Genomic DNA, 22,126 nt, shown 5'->3' on the forward strand with positions numbered 1-22,126 from the left:
ATTTGGCTTTTTCAGCATGAAGAACAAATGTGCTGCTTGGAGCCACACAAATTTCTATCAAATGTAATTTCACCTTTAATTGAACAAAACCTTTAATATGAAAGCAAATGCTTGGCTTACCAACCCATGGTAATATGCAATATAATGCATTCGTGGCATGTAGTGCACACACACGTGAGTGAGTTCTGTTACTTATTTCACACCTTTAACTGAACAGACACTGAAACACACCTGTGAACACTGGTGCATTTAGTTCACTAGCTCATGATCATTGTGTGGAGGAGGTAGTCAACACTGCTAATCGTTTTATCCATAAAAGAAGACAGATGTTTCCTATTAAAATCCCTTGACTGGAGAGTGGAGATCCGCACCTCATTAAACACACTTTCAGCTCCTGGCAAACCATAACGTGATGTACAGGCAACACACCCTTCCACACTTGTAACTTTATGTGACATTTGACAGCAAGCGTAGAGCCAAAATGAACAACACATATGGATCATATTTAAATCAGATGACATAAGACATGTGATATATCATAAGCTCCTTCTGACTTTGTGAATCCTATTACATTTGAACCTCCTCCCACAATGTTTCAGCCTATTTGATCTTAAAGGCCTAATGATCAGCAGGCAGTAGTATATGCTTCACAATCCTATTTGCTCTTGTCAACTGCTTAATTGCTGTGAAAGGGATCCTTAGCATTAATCTGCCTTAGCAGGAGCGTGTGTTTGATCTCTGTCTGTTGACACGATATCCAGACATTTGAATGGATGATAGGGATGGAGTGTTTGTGTGTATTATTTTACTGGGTTTTTTGTATGTCTGTGTTTATATGCTTTAATTAATTCTCCTGCAGTGGCCAGTCAGTGGACTTTGATTACAAAAACATTTTCAAAGAGGTGTGTTCCAAGCAAACCTCACACCAAGTATTATTTTTATGACTATTCAGTACTATGTTTCTACATGTTTCTATAAGGCTGACATGTGCTTGTCACCCTCCTATTAAGATCCTACACAGTATGATGAAGTCCTTAAAAGTCAGAAAAAGGTAGAATGGTAGGTGTCTGTGTGCCAGAGAAGCAGACAGAGTGAGTAATTTTGGACCCACATAGTCTCTTCATATTGATTTTTCTCTACTTGGCTTATTTTCAAACCAACCGATGCATTCCAGGGATTTAAAAAGCCATTATAAAAGTACTGAGTGCAAAAGGTTTTTCTGGGTGAAAAGGTGAAATAAGAATAGTTCCAAGTTTGTGTTCAGTAGTCAGTCTCTTACAGTAAATGGGACACACTATGCAAAGGAGGGGTAATTTCCAATGCGGTAAGGTCATTTGAGTAAAAGAGAACAAGAACAGGAAGCAAAGAACTTTTGCTGACATTACAATTAAATATGACCTATACACAAAGATCTAAATGTTACATTCATAAACAAGATAATGCAAGATAATTCTTCAAAAGTCTTCACAATTGAAACCATACAATTGTTCTCTTCATATACAATACTAAAGGATATATACCATTGAAGATGTTAAGTTAAAATTTTAGATGTATTAATAACATATTGTACCCACATGTTGTATGCACATTGGACTATGTGTATGCATGCAGTGATTTTAACCCAATATCAAGTGTGACCCTATCCTTTTACTTCCTATAAATACAGATTCAACTGTAAGTCAAAAGAGAGCTGAAGCTGTTATTCCACGTTCGGGCAAGTTTCTGTTCCATTAACAGCAGCAACTCAATACAACAACTATTCTTGCAACCTTAACAGCTATTAAGGTCTTTTTAGGTCCCTAATTTTCTCACCCAAAAAACTATTTGAAATAGGTCTGCCTACCTATGTGACTGCACTATGTCAAAAGTTTTTCCTCTAAACCCTCAGAAACGTGGGACTAAAACTGCTTCTGCCGAGCAGTGACATTTAGCCTGCGAAGGCCTAGGGCTCCTAGGAACTACAGTAGTGTTCTTTAAAGGCTACTGCAAAACTAGATATTAGACAACAAGATATTAGATAATTTTTTTAAAGATCTGCTGCACTTATCTTATCACACCAAGTAACTTATATGCCAAACTGTAAGGGCTGGGCTTCAGTAATTAGCAATATTGGAAATTTTGAATGGGGTTTTGTTACTTATTGATGGCAACCTGGAAGGTCCAGTTTCACTTTGGCTCTATATTCAGTTACTCTGTCTAAAAACTGGAACTCATCACCACACAAAAACACGTTTAAAAACATACTTAACAGTATCTATGATTCATCAAGTGTGAGTCAATTGAGTGTTTGCAGGGACTGCACTATGAGGCTGAGGAAGCTGTCAAAAAAAGGCAAAGTGGAGACTCTGAAAGGCTGCTCTTTGATGCTGGGATCAATACTTTTTCAAACAAGCGCTGTGTGTGTCCATCATGGGGTTTTACCAATGGTTTCATCAACAGTTTCATCACATTCATCTCTGAAGACATGATGTATTAGCAGGCAGTACTATTACTCTTGCCCACCTGCTCCTTCTCCTCTTCTCTGATCATACTGTACACACACACAGTTACTCATACCTCTGATGACAGAGCTTGTGTTGTACTGACTCTGGGGGAAATGGGGGACAGGGCTCAAACATCTACTTTGCACATCTGAACACTGTATATGCATGTTCTGGAAATATTGAATCTGACTATATACAGTAACAATTCGAGCTAGTTACAATTCCTCTGCAAGCATGTCTTAACTCAGTGAAAGTCACCACTGCTGTGTTTCATTTGCAGTGTCATGATGCTCAATGGGTGGGAAGTGATGCATTAAGACCATGTGTCTGTTTTCTAGATTGTACTCTGGGGCAGATTCAAAGTTTCTTTACTTACAGTATATTAGTGTAAATGAATCGCTTTGGGGCAGAGCTCATATCTGGAGCCACGGCCATATTGTGTTGCATTCAAGTAACTGCCAAATTTATTAAAAAACCTTTCCTTGTTCTATTTTATGCCACATAGCTTCTTAATAGTAATGGAATCAGACTTTGATTTGAGTAATATAACAGGATACACAATTATAATTGTAAATATATACTGTAGGTGTATCAAAGGCTTGACAAGGTGTAGTCATGGAAATAATGAAAAGTCAGGTAGCTAATTTCTGTTATTTAATTTTTATTGTTATCACTCTAGTTAAACAGTAATTAATTTTCAGATTATAAAAGACTGAAATGTTCATCCCAAAGTGTCATGTCATGCTATAGTGCCTCTGTTTATAACAAAAAGGAAAAAGAACAAACAACAAGTAGGAGAAAGAGACAAAGAGACAATGAACTCAGAGGGATGAAAGAGAATAAATAAAATGCATTCTGCGTTTCAAAGAAAAACTTCGAAATTCGACTCAGCTCACTTTCTCTGCTTTCTGCAAGGTGACTTACAACCAAATTAAAACTATACTTTCTTGAGATGGAGCTACCCTGAACCAAAGGCATCCCAGAAGACATTGTGCTAGATTCTGCTCCTTGTAAAACCACATTGAGGCCAGGCTATTTTCGAAACACAAACCTCCAGCTACAGACCTGTTTCTGTGCTTAATTCTGATTCTAATTTAGTGAGTGTGACATTTGTCAAGTCATGATGAATATGTTCCATCTTCTTGATGGATACATGCAATGACTTGAGTAAATTGTGCAGATTTCACCACATATACAGTACAGCATGGGGGAGTAAGTCATTTCTCTGGACGTGACAGTGCTTCAGTTCATCACACACATTCGTGAAGACACACGTGCCGTTTGTGAGCCTATGATACTTTTTATAGGTCCACTCTGCCATCATACAGATGTATCCACATTTGAACATAAGCACAACATGGCTACTGCATATGACTTAGAGTACTTCATACTGTAAATACTACCCATACACATAGCACATACTACTACTACTACTACTACTACTACTACTACTACTACTACTACTACACTGTTGCCATAAAACCTGAACACGTCCTGCCTTTCATTAGGGGCCTTAAAAAGATGAGCGTCCACCGAGGCAAGATACATCTCACCCCCCTCTTTGTATTTGTACCCATTTCTCCTTACTATGAGATTTATTCCTGTCAGAGGGGCAAGGACATCCATTGCAGTCTGCTGAAGGTCCAATGTGGCAACACTGTTGCTTGTAGATCACAGACTATCATGAACTGGGGTGACAGCTCACTCCGAGTGGCTGGTCTGATACAGAGTGAGTTCCCAGGCCATGCTGTATCATCAATCATGCATCCTTCAATACCAATATGCACTCTTCATTAAGGCCGGGGCAAGGATAAAGGGGACAGGCTGTAAAAGATGGTACTCGCCCACTCCTCTCTTACCAGCACCGTCACTCATTTTTATTGCTTCTGATGAACCAGCAGTTAAAGGCCAATTAATAAAGCTGCCTGAAATCAGACATTTTGCTGAAGTTCTACTCTAGTCTAGTCTTTGTTACATGCATACATTAGGTACACCCATATTCTACCTCAGTTAGCTGTAGGGATAACAGAGTAAAAAGAGTGTATTTATTTGCATCAGTAGGCAGTTTGAAGCCCAATATGACTCATTGCATCTTTATACCTGTCTTGGCCAACTGATTGAAACCCTCCATTTTTCAGGGAGAAGAGTAGGGAGAACAGATTGCATACTAAGGCAATAGGGAATTCTTCAGGATATCGTTGTTTAAAGGTTTAAACTGGATTTCTAACTTTTTGCCACTGTTTAAAGGCATTTTAAGAGGCAAATTGTGTTAGCTTAGGTCAGTGTCTGCTGGATCAAGTACAGCGGCAGCACCTCTGTGTCTTGGGAACAGAGAACGGGGTCATATTCCTGGAAGGAATCTTAGACCTTCACTCTGCCATTCCAAAGCACCATTAAAGTTTCAGTGGTGTTGTGGTTTTCTTGGCAAGAGGTTGCGATGGATAGGATCTGGGAGATTTCAGAACCTGGAGCAACTGTGTGGGTATTAATGTGACCAGAGGAGGCACTGTGATACTCATAAGCCCCATGGGAGTAAGGGCATGTGGTGATTAATTGCTTGGTGTGACACTCTGATTATCTGTTGCCTGTTAGCATGTTTGATGGGGTAAACACACAAGGGAGGCTTGTGTCAAGAAATAGCTGGCCGGCTGAATTGTGAATAGTTTTTTTTTTTTTTTTGTTATTTCTGAAACACATCCTAGTCAACCGAGAAATGTTCATCATTCAGGGCTGAACACGGTGTCTTCCTTATTAATCTTATTTGTAGTACTCTACTGTGTAAGGAGTTAAGTTTTACTATGAACTTTGGGTCAGTGGAAGGGTTTGGTAAAGTAAAATATGTCTGAAAGTTTTCTGAATGACAGTTGACTACTGTATCTCTTTTTGGCTCTTTTATCCTAGTTACAGCCAATAACACTTGTGTTTACATCGGCTTAAGTAACCACGTTACAGTCTGCTTTTTCTGGAAAGCTGATTTCTTAAGTGTCATGTAAACAGAAAAGCTGGTTTCCAAAATCAGGATAGGGAATTAGGGAAATCTGGTTTCTCCAGGTAGATTTCTGTCAGTGAATGCCAATTTACGCGTGTAAGCAGGTTTCTAATCGTCTTCCTTAAACTGTCTATGTGCGTAACAACGGGAAAAATATAAGATTAAATTTATATTCATTTAAAAAACACAGTTTGCTGAAAGTCCAACAGAAAAGTTGACAACGTACCTCATAGAAGTCTAGTACCTCTAGTATAGAGGTATACTTCTAGAGGTATAGTACCTCTAGAAGTCAATTTCTCCCACAGATTTTTTAAAATTCAGACAATTCCCGCAGTGGATAAGGTGCATGTGTGACTGCATCTCAGCACTGTCACTCTACTGAGACACGAACACTTATATACACACCCACACACACAAAGTAAAAAAGTCAGAAAGCAGCTTTGTTTGGATGTAGTCTTGTTTTCAGTTTTTGTGTATTAGTTTGTATTTCAGAAAGGAAGAGAAATGTGTGTACACGTCTAGATTCTATCACTGTGAAGAAGACACTATGCAGTCTGTGTGAGAATACAGTATGTGGAAGTCACTGTGTGGGAGTTTGTCTACGTTAGAATATATTTAGCCATTTAGTGTAGTCGTACTAAGAGTAGAAACTGAGGCAGCACTGTAATCCATTCATGATTTAGCTTTCTAAATAAAGTTAACTGAGGTTTACATGCAGTAAAAAAGTGTGGTATTTCCACAGCTAGTACATAAACAATGGAAATCAAGAAGATAAAGAATTGAAAAAAGGTACACACTTTCACAAATGGTTTCAGTAGTGTCAGTACCACACGGAGCCACGATACTCACATCTACTAGGAAAAGATACCGTTTGTTGGGCTGATTTTTTTGTAGCTAATCCATCGGCAGAGAAAATAGGTCAATTATTGAATCCAACCAGGGACTGTGCCCAAACCAGGAGAGATGCAGGTCCAATACATAGAGACAGAAACACAGGGCTTTTCACAGGATTCCAGTACGAAGTTCCTATAGAAGCTGTAATTGTCAATTACAGTAAGCATGACTTCATAAACGCAAATATGGCCAATGCAGTGTGACCCGGGGGCATGTGCATGGCTTTGCATCTGCTTGCCTACTCATACAGTATATGGGGTGGATGTGTGACAAAGGGGTGGGTCAGGGTGGTTACCACCGCCCAACCACAGTTATTTTGATGCTGACTTGGTATATTCAGTAAGCACACTGCACGCCGGCCTTGCAATCCCACAACCTGTTTTCTCCTCTACCAGCGCTATAATCACCGCATTCATGTGCAGCGGCTCCTGGTTCAGTGCCTGCTAAAAGCCTGCCATAACAATGAATTGATTGTTTGAACATTAAACAGTTCTCATTTACATTTACATTTTATTTGGGTTACTTTATAAGGTTTCCTTCTCAGTGACAAAGGATATATTTAAGAAGCCCCCACTGTTTGTTTCTTTATTTTGAGTTATTTTGTGAGCATGGTGTTCTTGATCTAAGCTTATTTCTTATTCTTTGCTGTCCCTCTCTCTTCCTTCTCTCTCTGTCACTATTTCAGAGCTATTGATGTTGCTAATGTTTTGTATTTTTATTTGCCTGTGGTTTTGCTTTGTTTTTGCTGTTGTTATGTTCTTTTGTTTCTGTGTTGTAAGCTTTCTAACCCCAGTTCATTCTGTTATGGCACCACTGCAGTCCAGGATGACGCTGCCCCAGGTACCCAGGAGTACATTATGTTACGGCAGGACTCCATCCATTCTGCGGATATAAGGAGTAAAGGGTCCCCCTTTCGTGCTAAGTGTCACGAAATCTTCTGCTGCCCGCTGAAGCAAGTCGTCCTCAAAGAGAGCGCAGAGCCCGAAGGTTTGTTCGCACCCCCTCCTTGTTTTGATTTGCTGATGCTCCTCATCTCCCCTGCCCCCTCCCGTTCTGTTTTCCCCTTTCGCTCATATTCTGTGTGAACAGATAGTTCTTCACCCCTCCAAACTAACTTCTCTTTCATTCCTGTCCCATTTTTAGAGAGCATCTGGTGTGCTTCCGCCCCTTTCTAGCATGTGTGTGTTTGTGCACGCACGTGTGAATGTGTACACACAAGTGCAAGTGCCCCTGTGGGTGCGTTGGACCATAGGATAAGACCGAAAGCTTAGGCCATGTTTGCCTGCAGAGAACCTGTAGGACCATTCTCTGTGGGCCTCTCTGCTACATCCATTGTGTGTGTGTGTGTGTGTGTGTGTGTGTGTGTGTGTGTGTGTGTGTGTGTGTGTGTGTGTGTGTGTGTGTGTGTGTGTGTGTGTGTGTGTGTGTGTGTGTGTGTTAGCTTACACACATCCCTTACTGTATGATAGACTGAGGAGAATAGCATCTGCAGCTCCTGCCCACCCCTCCCAATCCCCAACCATTAACTCGGTCATTGCCACCCTGAGGCACATGCACAGACCAAAACAAAGTGCAAAAAGAAAGGAGGTTATAGATGGAGGCAGCTGCTGCCCTAATGAGTTCAATGATTAGGCAGTTTCACTCTTTGCTTCTACTTCATGTGGCCTTATAAAGCTAAAAATGTAAAAACTGTTATCTTCATTTTCTGAAGTCTATGTCAGATAAAACATTTCACATGTATAACTAAAAAGTGATATATACAGCAACACACTGGAAGTCTCCCTTTCCCTTCTTGTTTCCTGTGCTTCTGCTTGTAGCTCCATGATCGTAGTGGCTGCAGCCTACCTCTCAATGCTTCCATACTTCTTCCCTTCCCTGCTTAACATTTCGTTTCTTCTTCACAACCTTGTTAACGTTTCCTTTTCCTCTATTTCGTTTTCTTTCTTTAGTGCTTACAGCAGCATGGGTATATGCCTGCGCACTGTATGTTATGGGCCCTTATAGAGTTCGGACAATAAAAATATTCCTTTTTGCTCTAAGCATGCTACCATAATCTGCACTGTCTGGCACTCAGGCTCTTTGACTGCTTCATTTATCACCTACTCCTGAATAGAGTGCTAAGATTGTAGAAATTGCTTTCCTTTGCAGACTTCCTGATAGGTAAGACATGAATTATCTCACAACTGATATGTGCTGTACAATGTATTGCTCTGTGTTCTGCTATATCTAAGAGAGGGACATTTTTGGTGCAGTGTTTCTTTACTTAGGTTTCAGTTAACCTAGTGAAACAGTCTGAAGGGCTCAGCCATGTGCACATATCCTTGTGATAAGGAGGGAGAGCATGAACAAGACCAAGAGAGAGAGATAAAGAAGTGGAATACTCGTGAAGGTTTGGTTAGAGAAGTACAGATGTATTATTCAGTTTGGCTGCAGCTTTAGTTGGACGTGACTGAATTTACAAAGGAAGGAGGGGAGACTACAGCTCTTACGCAAGCAGCTCATGAGGACGTCATTAATTTTGCTGTATGATGCAGATGGAAACTGTTGAGCCATGTGTGGAGCAGGTTACACAGATACGCAGAACCATACCACCTACTGTATAGTGCAGAGACATTTTTTTTTTTATTCTTGCTAAAAGGAATTAATAAAACATAAACACAATACACTGCACAACATAGTGGATGCTGATGTAATTGTATATATCTTTGTTGGAAAAATGGCATTGCATTACAGGGAGAAAAAAAACAAATTTTCATGCTTTGAGAAATTAAGCGGAAAGTCAGCCTTGTCATAACGCTACCATAGCAACAGCTTTCTTTGCATTTTCATGGATTTTAGCTTCTATAACACATAGTTCCATGTTAAACAGTTTGTAGTCATGGTAGATTCTATTTTGGCTGGGTGTTTATTTGCCGTACATAGTCAGATTATAATGAATATTTAATGACAGCGATTGCAGTGTACGGCAAATGTAAAAGGTAGTGTTTCTAACAAGGTTTGTGCAGTGTTCACAGAAACACAGAAAGAAAATACTTTTTTAATACCACAAAGAATACAATGTAATACACTGGTTGAAGAGTCACAGACAATTTGGTCCACAGGACTATTGCCGTTTAAACGATTTTTGTCAGTACAGTGATTACTAGACATACAGGGTACAGGTGAGTTCAGTTAATATGACTTGTTCGGCAGTAACATAGCTTAAAAAAATACCAAGTTGAAAAAACAATCCCAAAAAGAGAACTATTACAAAGACAGCTAAAACCTTTTGAGGGGTAGGTGGGATTTATCTGTGCTTTCAGGCCCCTTGTCTTATATGCTTTCTATGTCTGGATACAAGTGGCAGAAAACTGAAAAATGTATTAACCAACTAAAAAACAAATATTTAATGTTATTTTAAGTTTGTGCTAAACTGAAGGAGTGGATGAGCTTACTAACAAATGCTTCCCAATAGCACAAAATTAATGAATGTGACAAACATTAGGTTAAGATCTAACTAGGTTTTGACAGTCAGTAATCTGCAGTATAATTTCCTCTGAGGCCGATTCGTCTGATATCAGCTACATTGAACACATTGAACGCACTGAACGTGCTCGACACAAACATGTATAAGCAGCACAAGTTTAGACTGGGGGTGCCAAGAGGATGTATACGAATCATAAGATGACACTAAGCGTTGGGCTTTCTGCCTCCATCCTCCACTCTTGTGTACTGCCTATTGTCAACTAGGCAGTTTTTTGTCTTTAGACCAATCTGCATCATCCCCTCTTGATTCCTCTTGCTTCTTGAATCACACTCTTCTGTTTCTTCTGCTTCTGTCTCTCATTTCCACTCTCTTCTGTTGCTCCACAGCAGAAACAAAAAAAATAGAAAAGTGCCTAAGGGGCAGATCTGTGTAAATATCCCATACATAATTCACACGACTGCAAGGCTTTGTGTTTATACTTCCAGACTATGCAATATATACACAGGAAGACACTTCCATGAAGAGACTCCAGTGACTTAGACACCCACAATCCTGGCCACAACATTAGAGTAATTTTGTCTCATGTTTTGGCTGAATCACAGAAAAAAGTGTCACAGTCTGTTCTGGAAAAATCAAAAATCACATATTAAAATATTATCATAATTTACTTACCACCAGCTTTAGTTCTTTAAAAAATGTATGGTTTCCTATCCTGTGTTACAAACGCTCTCTGTCACAAATAGAAATTGTTTTGCTCTAGGTCTTGCACACATTTATATCTCAAAATTTCAAATTTTTTCCAGTAAAGTCTTAAATCACTAGTGCTGCCACTGGAGAATTGTGCGACAAATTGACCCATTTTCTCTGTGCTGATGGATTTGTCTTTTTTTCCCCTCACAAGTCATGTGATACTTTGTTTTTTCCACTACTAGAGCTTTATATATCAATTTGATTGTTTGATTTTTGGTTTAAACTATGTGAAAAATACCTAAAATCAAGATTAGTGCTTTTATTCCAGCACAGGTGCCAGAAATTCTTTAGACCTACAACAGTATTGTGAACTGTCTGTGTTTCTTTGGAGACACCTGCACGTGTGTGTTTCGCTAATCAACATGCTGGAATAATGGTGGCTGCAGCTGGTGAACATGGCAAAATAATGGGCAAGAAAAGTAGCCATGATGCCTCATTGATATGGAAATGGCAGGTACCCCAAAAGCTCTCTGGTCTCGTCTTTGTACACATTTTCTTATTTATAAAGTAAAAGTCTATATTGAAGCCATAGAGCTAGCAAATTACACTATTAACAACTGCTACGATGTTTGTTGGACGCATTCAGGGACATAGTGTCGTTCAAATCACAATATGCAACTGGGTAAATGTTTCACAGCTGCTTCAATTTTCTTAACAGTATTTACAATATATAAAAGGAGAACATCCTTACTATTGATCATCATCCTTCGTGGATAATACCTATAAGGTTCCATTTACAAAGAAACAAAAAGTTTGATAAATAATAGAATTTTATAATGATGTTTTGAGACAAAACTAAATGTTGAACAAAAACTAAAATCTTTATAAATAATCTAGAGTATTAAATAAAAAGATGGAAAGAAAAAAAAGAGAAATATTAAAGTTTTTGGCCACATCACCCAGACCTAGCTACTAATGTGTTGCTGACTGGACTGCAATGCAACTGTTTTTCCAACTCTATTTCCTGCGGACATAATAAGCAGGGTTGGCTTCAGCAATGGTTAGTGCCATGACAGAGAACAAAATAAAGATTTAAATCATTGTGCTACACTGCACAAAGCAGAATGCTAAACAAATCTTAACACTGCCAACATGGCAGACATTGATGTGTCATGGGTTCGATTATGTGATGTTAAAACCCTCTATACATTTTGAAGAGCAGCAGTTCAATTAAAAAAGCTTAACCAGTACTACTGTATGTAAAACTTTGCTTAAAAAGCCACATTAACTTGAGCTAATCACCTTCACCAACTAAGCAGCTAAAAGATGGAATAAATCATTAATCATGTCTTCAACTGGCATGGGAATGAGGTGGGAATAGGAAAATTCAATCCATTATCTAATCTGTTTCAGCCTTATTGACAAAATAGCTCATCTGCTGCTCATTCAGCCAAGAAAATGCAAGCAGAAGTGCAAGGCAAATGAGTACCAGAACCATTCATTTTCCTACACCAAATTTTAAAATGCATGGCAGTGCCTCAACAGAAAGTTAAGATTTTGGAATTACATTTTAGGTGTCAGTGTCCTTTCTTATAATGCAATTTTGAAAAGTGAAACATGCAGACTCAAGATGCACTCATGCTCCAATAACACTGTTGCTTTATTTTCTTGCTTTCCTTAGCAATCTAAAGTGAAACATAAATAGACTGCACATGAATAAATAATGTGTATGTTAATGTGATTTGGTGCCTGGAGGCAGCAGACTGGCAAGAGGGCATAAATGTCAAATCAGAAGAATAAGTTCTGTTTACCTGAGCTTTCTACTCAATCTGATATCTATTAAGGTTTTTATTTTGGGGATATACATGCTATACATCAATCAAAAATACCATATATTGGTTTGTCATGAATGAATATTATTGCATATTGTACTGTTCATGTGCACTGGAATTTGAGCTGTCGCCAACACTGTAAGAGAAAGGTTCCTTTCTCATATCAAGTATTTTAAGTATCACACCGTATGACCTAGAACTGTTAAATTGGCCTAAATTGCACAGTGCTCGAGTCTATGCAGCAAATAATGTAACTACAACTCTGTTTTAATTTAATCATTGTACCACTTGCATGTAGATTGTTATCTGACAAGCAGATAGCTTGTTTGTTTACAACATGCAGTACTCAACCATCATACTGTATATACTGCATCTTTCATGCTTTAAGGCTGTAACGAAATCCTACATCTGCCTTATGTTAATATAGTCTCAAAGAATTGACTGCATAGGAAAGAGTAAACACATGCATATAGCACATAGACATGCATGTGGATTCATTCTCCATTGTCTACATTAAAAACTTTGCTCTGAATGCAGATAGTCCCCATCACTCCCACAGCCTGACTCACATATGATAAACCTTCATCCAGCTTGACACTGAAATCCCAGCTTAAATGCTAGTCACTAATGGACTTGAATTATTGTTTCATTCTAAAAAGATCTGCTTAACTACAGGAAAGCTCTAAATCTGACCTAAAGAGGAGCAATCGTTAGAGTAGTCAGGTTACAGTGAAACAAGGAGTGTAAGTTCTCCCTGGAGTAAACATGCATTAAGCTATTTAATTGGGGCAATGAGGCAAACTGCAGAGTCAGCCCCATATAAATGGGAGGCAAGCAAAGTGGTTTTTGACACCTGCTGGGGAAGAAACTGCACATGCACACTTGAGTCTCTTATTGGGGAACACATTTCATCAGTCCAATAATGAGTCCTGGTTTTAAGTACAACAAAACATTATACCTTTGCTAAACATATTCTAGTACTGATGTAGAGATACATGTTCAGTGGGTCATAACTGAAAAGTATGTACTGTATAGACAACTGTTCCATATTTTAGATATTTTAAAGCATTTCTAGTACGCAGAATGGGTGCTGAGTAAGTCTAAGCGTAAAACTTTTATTTCTATAGCCTTGGATCAACCATTAATATTCATTAATATACCCCATTTCTTGCATTGTCATATTTGTGAGCTGATAATTAACTGCAGTTATATTAGACACCATGTCTGCCCCAATAACCCAAACTTTCCAAGCCCAGCATGCAATAAAATCAGTGGTTTAAGGATTGGACTCTACGGTCTTCAAATAGCAAGATATATGAAAGTCACAAATATTTATCAAGTCTTTTTAAAAACCGAACTAAAGAGGACAGGGACCATCCAGCTTGTTGCCAGCAGACAGTTCAAAAGTCTGCATCTCTGTTGGTATGGGGGTGCATTAGTACCTATGGCATGGGCAGCTAACACATCTGGAAAGATGCCATGAAGGCTGAAAAGTAGAGGGTTTAGAGCAACACATACTCCCATCCAGACAACGTCTCTGTCAGGGAAGGCCTAGCATATTTTAGCAAGACAATGCTAAACCACATACTGCATCCTGCATCACAACAGCATGGCTTCACAGAGGAAGAGTCTGGGTGCTGAATTGGCCTGCCTGTAGTCCAGAATTTGGCGCATCATAAAATGAAACATCCAGCAACAAAGGCCCAGAACTGTTGAGCAGCTAGAATTATGCATTAGACAAGAATGGGGCAATTTTCCTCTCCTAAACTGCAGCAACTGGTCTCCTCACTTCCCACACATTTACAGACAAACAGACAGCCATTGTACGTTTACAGACAATCGTTGTATTTTTTTGTATTATATTGTTTTTTTTTCCCTGTTTTACACATCGTCAAAACTTTTTTTTGAATTGGAGTTGTACATTCAAAATTAGTCAAGAATGATATCATGAGAATTATAAACACCTTTTGTGTTATGTGCTGCACCAGTCAGCCAGTGTTTCTGTCTTCTTCCCCCGTCTCTCTTTCTTGGTTGTATTTTTGTCTTCTGCACTACAGACAAGATTGTTTGTTTACTGCTTTCTCAGTGGTGGCTAAATGTCTGGAAAGTGTCCAGGGTATTCCACAGTTGCCTTAGCAAATTTAATGTCGACTCAGTGATCTGTGTGTTGTGCAATCTCCTCCTCAACCTAGCAATAACAGCTACTATAGAAATAAAAGGAAAGGAGGAAAACAACTGAGACTTTTAAGGTGTGTGTGTGTATATATATAAAATCCAGAGAGTTATGCTGGATCTTCCATCTGTTTGCCTAACCTCATCCCACACCAGAGTGACAAAACAAAAAGGTTTGTGCATGTATGTGTCATACTTAAAAGATTAGGCACTTATTCTAATTCAGGATTTTCCTGAATCAGTGTCATCCCATGAAATTAAATCCATACCAGTAGGTATACACTATATCACACACTAAGACCCTAATGTGATAATACTGTAGTTATACTTACTTCTCACACATTATCATATTCTCCCTATCATTAGTAGCTCTGTGTGATCGCTCAAGGTCATTGTAAATGCATGAGCCAGAACAATGGATGAGTTAAACATAAATAATGCATAGTATTTATGAAATGATAATTCCTCTACTGTCAAACAGCACTCCCTCTTGCTTCCTCACTTGGCAGTTCTCTCATATTCATCAGCCCCCTCCAGCATGTGTTTCTGTTCTGTTAGAGGTAGAGTGCTCCTCCATTACCCTTTGCAGGTGTTTGTCAAATGAATCCAAATTTACGTAAATTAATTGGCCTGTATGACATGCCCTTTACCTTGAACAAGCTCTGGGAGAGTGTAGTGCCTCATCATTCTCACCACACAAACAAACACATACCCTGAGATGGCTGCTTGTCATCGATGTGCCAAACCTATTGCAACAGAAGGCTCATGAGTCATTATTGTGGACCTAAATCAGATTTTACAGCACATAAAGAATAGCGGGATAGGTTGTTGCAGTAGATGGAATTAACTTAGAGGTGCTGCAACTGTGTGGCTGTGCTGAACATCAGCTGTCAGGTGCTGGTGAGATGCGGGACATTGCAGCATGCTCACTGGCATACAAAAAAAACACAGGGACATACAACTCCAAGTCCAAAAAAGTTGGGAAGATGTGTGAAATGTAAAAAAAAAACTAAATGCAATGATTTGCAATCAACAGCCCATATTCTATTCACCATAGAATATCTGAGAAATTTTAACATTTCATGGAAAATATTAGCTCATTTGGAATTTGATGGCAGCAAGACATCTCAGGAGTTGGAACAGGGCAATGTTTAATATTAGCAATAGCATCCCCTCTTCTTTTAACAACTGTCTGTAAACATCTGAGAAGTGAGAAGACCAGTTACTGTAGTAGTCCCATTCTTGTCTGATGCAGGATTCTAGCTGCTCAACAGTCCTGGGCCTTTGTTGTCGGAATTTCCATTTCATGATGTGCCAAACTTTTTTTTTTTTTTTGGTGAAAGTTCTTGACTGCAATCAGGCAAGTTCAGCAACTGGACTCCTGCGAACCCATACTGTTGCGATGGATGCAGTATGTGGTTTAGCATTGTCGTGCTGAAATATGCGAGGCCTTTCCCAAAAGAGATGTTGTCCGAAAGGGATTATATGTTGCTCTAAAACCTGATACTTTCCAGATGTGTAAGCTGCCCACACCATAGGCACTAATGCACCCCATAACATTAGAGATGCAGGCTTGGGCTTGTACAAAGGTTTGATCTTCCCCTACAACATAAAATCTATCAGTAAAAATCCCAATGATTCTTTTGAGCTTTTACAGTATGTTTCCTACAAAAGGTGGTTTCTAACAAGTGCCTGAATGAGACTTCAGATTTTTGTAGAAGAGATTAGCAGGCTAAGTCAAAGTATAAATGGAAATTTTAGGAATGGTGATGCTGAGGCCTTGCAAATGCAGTGTAGGTAATTTATAGCCTAGTTTTTTTTTTTAATTCTGGTGATTGTATTTAGGCTTCAAATCATAACAGTGGTGTTCATCTGTGAAGATTATCTTGCCGAACAAAATGTGTAACGTTCTGTTTGTCACTGAGCTTATTTCCCCAATAATCCAAAAGTCAATGGAAAAAATCCAACTGGCTTTTATTTGAGGGAATCGGAGAGATGCCAAATTCTAGGTTGGACTGCAAAACTACATCATCCCTACAACACTCTGAAAGCAGACAATGTTTTTAAAAATTGTTCTTCTGCTCATCCAACTATGCCTTGTCCGGGCAAAGGCAACCTCATACACTCTCTTCTTTGGCCTCATTGCCTCCTATTGCCTATGCGAGTTTTTTTTTTTTTTAACCTTGTTATAACCATATTAGATAGCAACTATGTCAAATTGTACATACTAATACAGAGCACATCTATTCACTTTGTATTAGGAGAATTATCTGGTCTGCACTTGTCTGTCTAATCCGTATTTTTGAGTTGAGTGTGTATGCTTGTGTGTGTTTGTTTTCTGGGACCTACGGCCTTATGGCAGCCATTAGTGTTAGCTTGCTAATCCAGTGGCTGGAGAGATAATTAGACATTGCACATCTCATCAGGCCCTGCCAGCATAGAGACAGCTGTCTCTTTTTTCCTTTTATCACTGTCCTCCTCACGCATGGACACACACACACACACACACACGTACTAAAGTCAGGCCGCAAAAAAAATAAATAAAATAAAATAAATAAATAATAAAAAAAAAAACGACATAATACATGTTACTAGCATATTTACTAACATAAGGGCTTTTTCAGTGTTATTCTCTATATTAGGAATGTGCCCTTGGCTTTATTCTCTCAGTGTGTGTGAGTTTGATGTTACAGATGCATGTTTGGGATGATGTAATGGGTAGCAATCAGCCAGACAGAGAAGAAGTCCTTCAGCAGTACTGATGATCACATGTAAACCATGACAACAGGCCAGTGTGAAGCAGCCTCCCTCCTCTAATCTGCGCTCCTGACTGCCAAAGCATTGGTTAATATCATGTTATCTCCTCAAATGCAAACACACAAATTGACCCTGGATGATAATGTGTATCACAGGTCATGCCTACAGCTTACAGCAGCTACTTCTTACTGCGCTTCAGATACAGCATACCACAGCTGCTCTGCTGCTGGAGACCTTAGACCCTAGGGCTCCAATCATTTGCACTGATCCTTCAATTTGTAGCAGAGGGCTCAGTGCAATCATTCAATCATGTTAAAGCATATCCTTTGATTTACTGCATGCCACAGGGGTCCATCCAGCTATAAGGCTGGATAGAGGGAGGAGCACAAAGAGAACCAAGGCCACTTTGCTACAATTTCCCTCTAGGACATTGAAAAAGGACACTAAACCCAAGTCTCATAAGTCACTTAATATCACTTACCTCTGTATTCTTTGTGTCCAAACATCAATCACTATTACCTCTAAGGGCCACCACTATACAGAATTTCCACGTTTTAAAAATGAATTAGCTAGTAAAAGAATCTCAGGAACTGGAATAAAGCTTATGTCAGAATTAGGTCTGTAAGATTGCTGTGCTGCTTAATAGAGACTCAAACAAAAGATTCAGGCAGAAACTATAACAGCTTTAAACTACAGAGCATAACGACTGACAGGGAGTGCTGGTTCGATAAAATATCTGTGGTTGTTATCAAAAGCTAGATTGGCAGCAGTAGTACATATATGAGTTGCATCTACTTTTTCTAAATACACGGATGAAGTATCTCCATACATATCCTAACACACACAAACACACACACACACACACACACAGGCGCTGCAGGAAAGAGTCTGTGGTGTTGCCTTTGAATTTTTTCGATTCCTCTTCATCCTTTCTGATGGGTTCACAAAGACTGCAGGATTGCAGAATGCATGAATATTGCACATGGTTCATTTCTATTTAACTGTTAACAACTCAAATTAACGAAGACTAAAACATAAGTTACTGTACTGCTTTTGAGAATAGTTCTGTACAATTTCTTATTTTAGAAATCAGCTGGCAACAGTGTTAAGCACATTTTTGTTTATGAAAATGTCCAACTGCAGCACCGATGCATATCAGAATCAGGTTTATTGTCCAAGTATGCAAACGTATACAAGGAATTTGCTTCGGTCAGTGGTTGCTCTCAGGAACATGTTCAAGGAGTAAAATACAGACAATATGAAAATTAAAAACAACATACATGGGAGAAAAAAAAGAAAACACTTTGGACAACGTAACAATAGCCTAAAGAAGGCAGGCCCAGGTGCAATGTGTAGCAGGTCTAACACAATTACTTGTGCGCTTGAAGTGCAGTGTCTGTGTGTTTGTATGTGGGCATTTAGTGGTGAAGTGTTTGTGTGTCCAGAGTACACAGTACCAATATAGTGTACATCCACCCTAATACAATGATTTACACATTTCTTATGTTACCTCTATTTGTTCTTGTTGTGAACAGCATTTGTGGCTTCAACCCCATGTATTTCTTTCAAAGCTAAATGTTTGTACACCCACAACATACTCTAGTTTGTTATCGTAGCTCTGTTCAGCAGCTGCCTCTCAGCTATCAAATAGCTGAATGTCTCACCTGCACCATGCATGACATAAGCCAACTTCCAAAAATAAATTATATTTCAATTGCATCATCATAAAGAAACATGACTGAAAAAGGAACATGCCACTTACTCACGCTGCCTTTACTGCAGAATATAAGTGATCAGATTTGCCTAATCACAGTTTTTCTTACTCTTTTTACAAGCACTCTTTGGTCCAAGCTGACACTTCTTTACATATAGAAGAGATATGAATTTAAGGTTGTATACTCAAAAGGATATTAGGAAAATAACAAATTTTTTAATCTTTCTTAACTTCAGTGCCAAAAGACTAGATGTTTGCTCTGTTGTCATTGTTTTAATGTCTGTGATGTCTTTCACAACAAGGCCCAGGACAGAGAAACAAACAGTTTAGTTGTTTTTATTTAGAAGTTGGGTAAACTCGAGGCACTGTATCTGTCACCATACTGCAGTTATGAGTTACTGGCTGCCAACATTTGGCTGGTGCCAGTTCTTTCCTAGTATGCTGCAGTGTAGGAAAAAGAATAATAACATTGTGTTATGACTGCAGGCTTCATTGTATTTTTTACCAGTCCAATCTTATTCTATAATCGTGTTACATTTCGTATTAAATACCTGCTACCGACCACAGAGGACCATTACGGCTTTACCGCTGTGTTTTGGCCTACTTTTTCATACCTCTGTAGGGTTCTGAGCTCTCCAAAGCTCCTCCCACCTGGTATGTTCCAAACACCACCAAATAGATGTTCCACCAACATCTATTGTCATTATGTGTTCATTGATTTCTCACTAACAACCACGGGGAATGAAAAATGGGATACTGGGTGTTGGGTAGGGAACATGACCTATTTACCCACCCACTCATCAGCTGAGTCATGTCTCCTGTCGTGTCACTTCCAGCTTAGACGATCTGTTCCACCTAACACTTGAGCTTTTAAGGATACTTAAATACTCCATGCCATTCTTAACCATGCAATCACACTAACATATGAACACTCATATTCTGATCTACCTGTTTACATACATAATCATTCAGCCCCAATTGTGGTGAATATTCCTAATCTATGTATCTTCTGTCTTTCTGCTCAGCAGTCAAGCATCACCACTGTCCTGTACCTCTGCACCAGCAGATTCAAACCTCTCAACACCTTCTACAAGGAAATGCCATTCAGTGACATTCATTAATGCTGCACTGCACATTTGGCCCCATTGCATAATATTCATATTTTTAAGCCCAGCCAAGGAATTAGATTCCGTTATTCTTTTGAAAAAGACCTGGATAAAGGCTATGAGCTACACCTGTAACATGTGCATGAAAGATATGGCAAACATGTTTTTTCCATCTTCAAGTAAGCACAAAATATAAATCATTTGCAATTTTGTGATCGCCTGTTTTTTTGGTCTTTTTTTAGGCAATTATTTGCCTTTATTGATTAGTTCACATAATAGACACAGACAGGAAATCGGGTCGGTAGTTAAACCTGATACACTGCAAATATATAGTACTTGTCTTAAACCACTCGACTACCAGAAGGACTAGGGCTTTGTTTTTTTAAACCAAAACATTGTGTAATGTACAGTCTCATTTTCAAGAATAGCACAGTTTATGCTTCCATGGCCCTTGTTAGGAAGTGCCAGTCACCTAAGATGAGAAAGTATCCCAACTTAGCGGCTCCAAATACAAAATAAACAAAATAAGCATGACCTTGTGCTATTGCACCAGTCTAAGATCTTCTTTTGTGTCTCCATCAGTAAGCAGACAGTTTAAGCCAGCTGGTGTCTGAGATGATGCCTTTAATCTCACTCTATTCTCTTCCTTGATGTGTCATGCAGGAAAAGATATGTAGGACATCACTTCACTTTCTGTATTCTGGGAGTAAGACTTCTCTTACTAGATAGGTTATAATTAGCATGAAGTTATTAATACAAACTTTCAGGAAGTCTGAGCTTTTTTATTTTGGCTGCAGCAAACTTCCTTGATTACGCTTTGATACCAGATGTCCCTCTTCACTGTGACGAGAACCCATTTCCTGGGTGCATGCTGGTTAATGGAGGAGGGAAAACTTGAGGGAGAATAAAAGCAATTTTGTTATTTGTGGCTTTTTATCTCCTAAATGCTGTCCTCTCTGTAGTTTTACCACCAAGATGGATATTGCCAGAGGAATTCATCTGACTCATCATCTATGATTCACACATGTGATTGTCATCCATTTTGGCAAGGGAGCATATCCTGCACTCAATTTCTTCCTCCGGCTACCTCCTGTTGTGATACTGGCAATGATATATATTGGATGTCGTTCTGATAACAGGCACTTAGAGACTCATATTAGATTTGGCGGGATGACTGCCTGTGTGCACGTGTCTAATTATTATGGCTGCATGGACATGTTCTATAAGTTGCATTGAGTTTTTAAATACACACATAGATACATACATACACACACAAAATTTGATGTGGACATCATGTTGTATGATCTCGTCTTCCACTCGCTCTACCACAGCTGACTGATGAAAAACGTATGTGCTGTAGCAAACCTGCATCATATACACAAAGCTAATAGTCAACTGTATATTACATTGCTCTAAGCCTGGAAGCTGAACTTAAGCCTTCTGTATAGCTAAACTGCTTTCTACATAATCTTAACTGATTCACGTTTATTGACTCCACATTATACCATGGCTTAGTTCTGTAAGACCTGCTCCTGTTAAAGTATTTATACTGTCTACAACTCCCTACACAGCAATCGGTCACTGAGGCTTTTAGCCACCTTTCTCCAGCTTACAACACCACTAATTATGATTCACCCTCAATTCCCCAGGGGACCCGAAATCTGCAGGGTCATGCAGTTGGCAGCACATCCACACAAAATGCATAAATGTGTGTCTTCATGCAACCACACATACATGTTACATTTGAATTTTTATTAAGCAAAACCATGGCCTACTGACATCACCTCATTGATGTTTAATAACAGATCCCAAGTGTAAATAAAGCTTTATCTCTATTGTATTCCCACTCAGGGCACACAGAACAGTGCAGCGTGATCTGTTTCTCCCCTATTATTTAAAAAAAAAGCAGATTAACTAAGTCTGTATCATCAGTCCTCAAGATCTTTAACTTGGACATTTCATTGTAAAGTATTTCCAAATATTCACATCTTTTCTTGAAGTGTAAAGAGAAGTAAGGGTTAGC

The 22,126-nt window shown here is 39.0% G+C and overlaps 1 protein-coding gene across 6 annotated transcripts in view; it reads left to right on the forward strand.

Annotated features, from left to right (window-relative positions):
- The window catches only part of fgf13a (fibroblast growth factor 13a), a 93,058-nt gene that overhangs the window by 35,058 nt on the left and 35,874 nt on the right, over positions 1-22,126 (forward strand). For 5 of the 6 annotated variants that reach the window (XM_067519058.1, XM_067519060.1, XM_067519055.1 and 2 more), the window contains one exon: positions 7,186-7,353. The exons of the other annotated variant lie outside the window; for it this stretch is intronic. In XM_067519058.1, coding sequence (XP_067375159.1) covers positions 7,224-7,353 — 130 coding nt within the window. In that variant the 5' untranslated portion in view covers positions 7,186-7,223. The remainder of the gene's footprint in view (positions 1-7,185; positions 7,354-22,126) is intronic. 6 annotated transcript variants of the gene reach the window in all.

Source organism: Channa argus, chromosome 10 (genome assembly GCF_033026475.1).
Source record: "Channa argus isolate prfri chromosome 10, Channa argus male v1.0, whole genome shotgun sequence".
Classification (NCBI taxonomy): domain Eukaryota; kingdom Metazoa; phylum Chordata; class Actinopteri; order Anabantiformes; family Channidae; genus Channa; species Channa argus.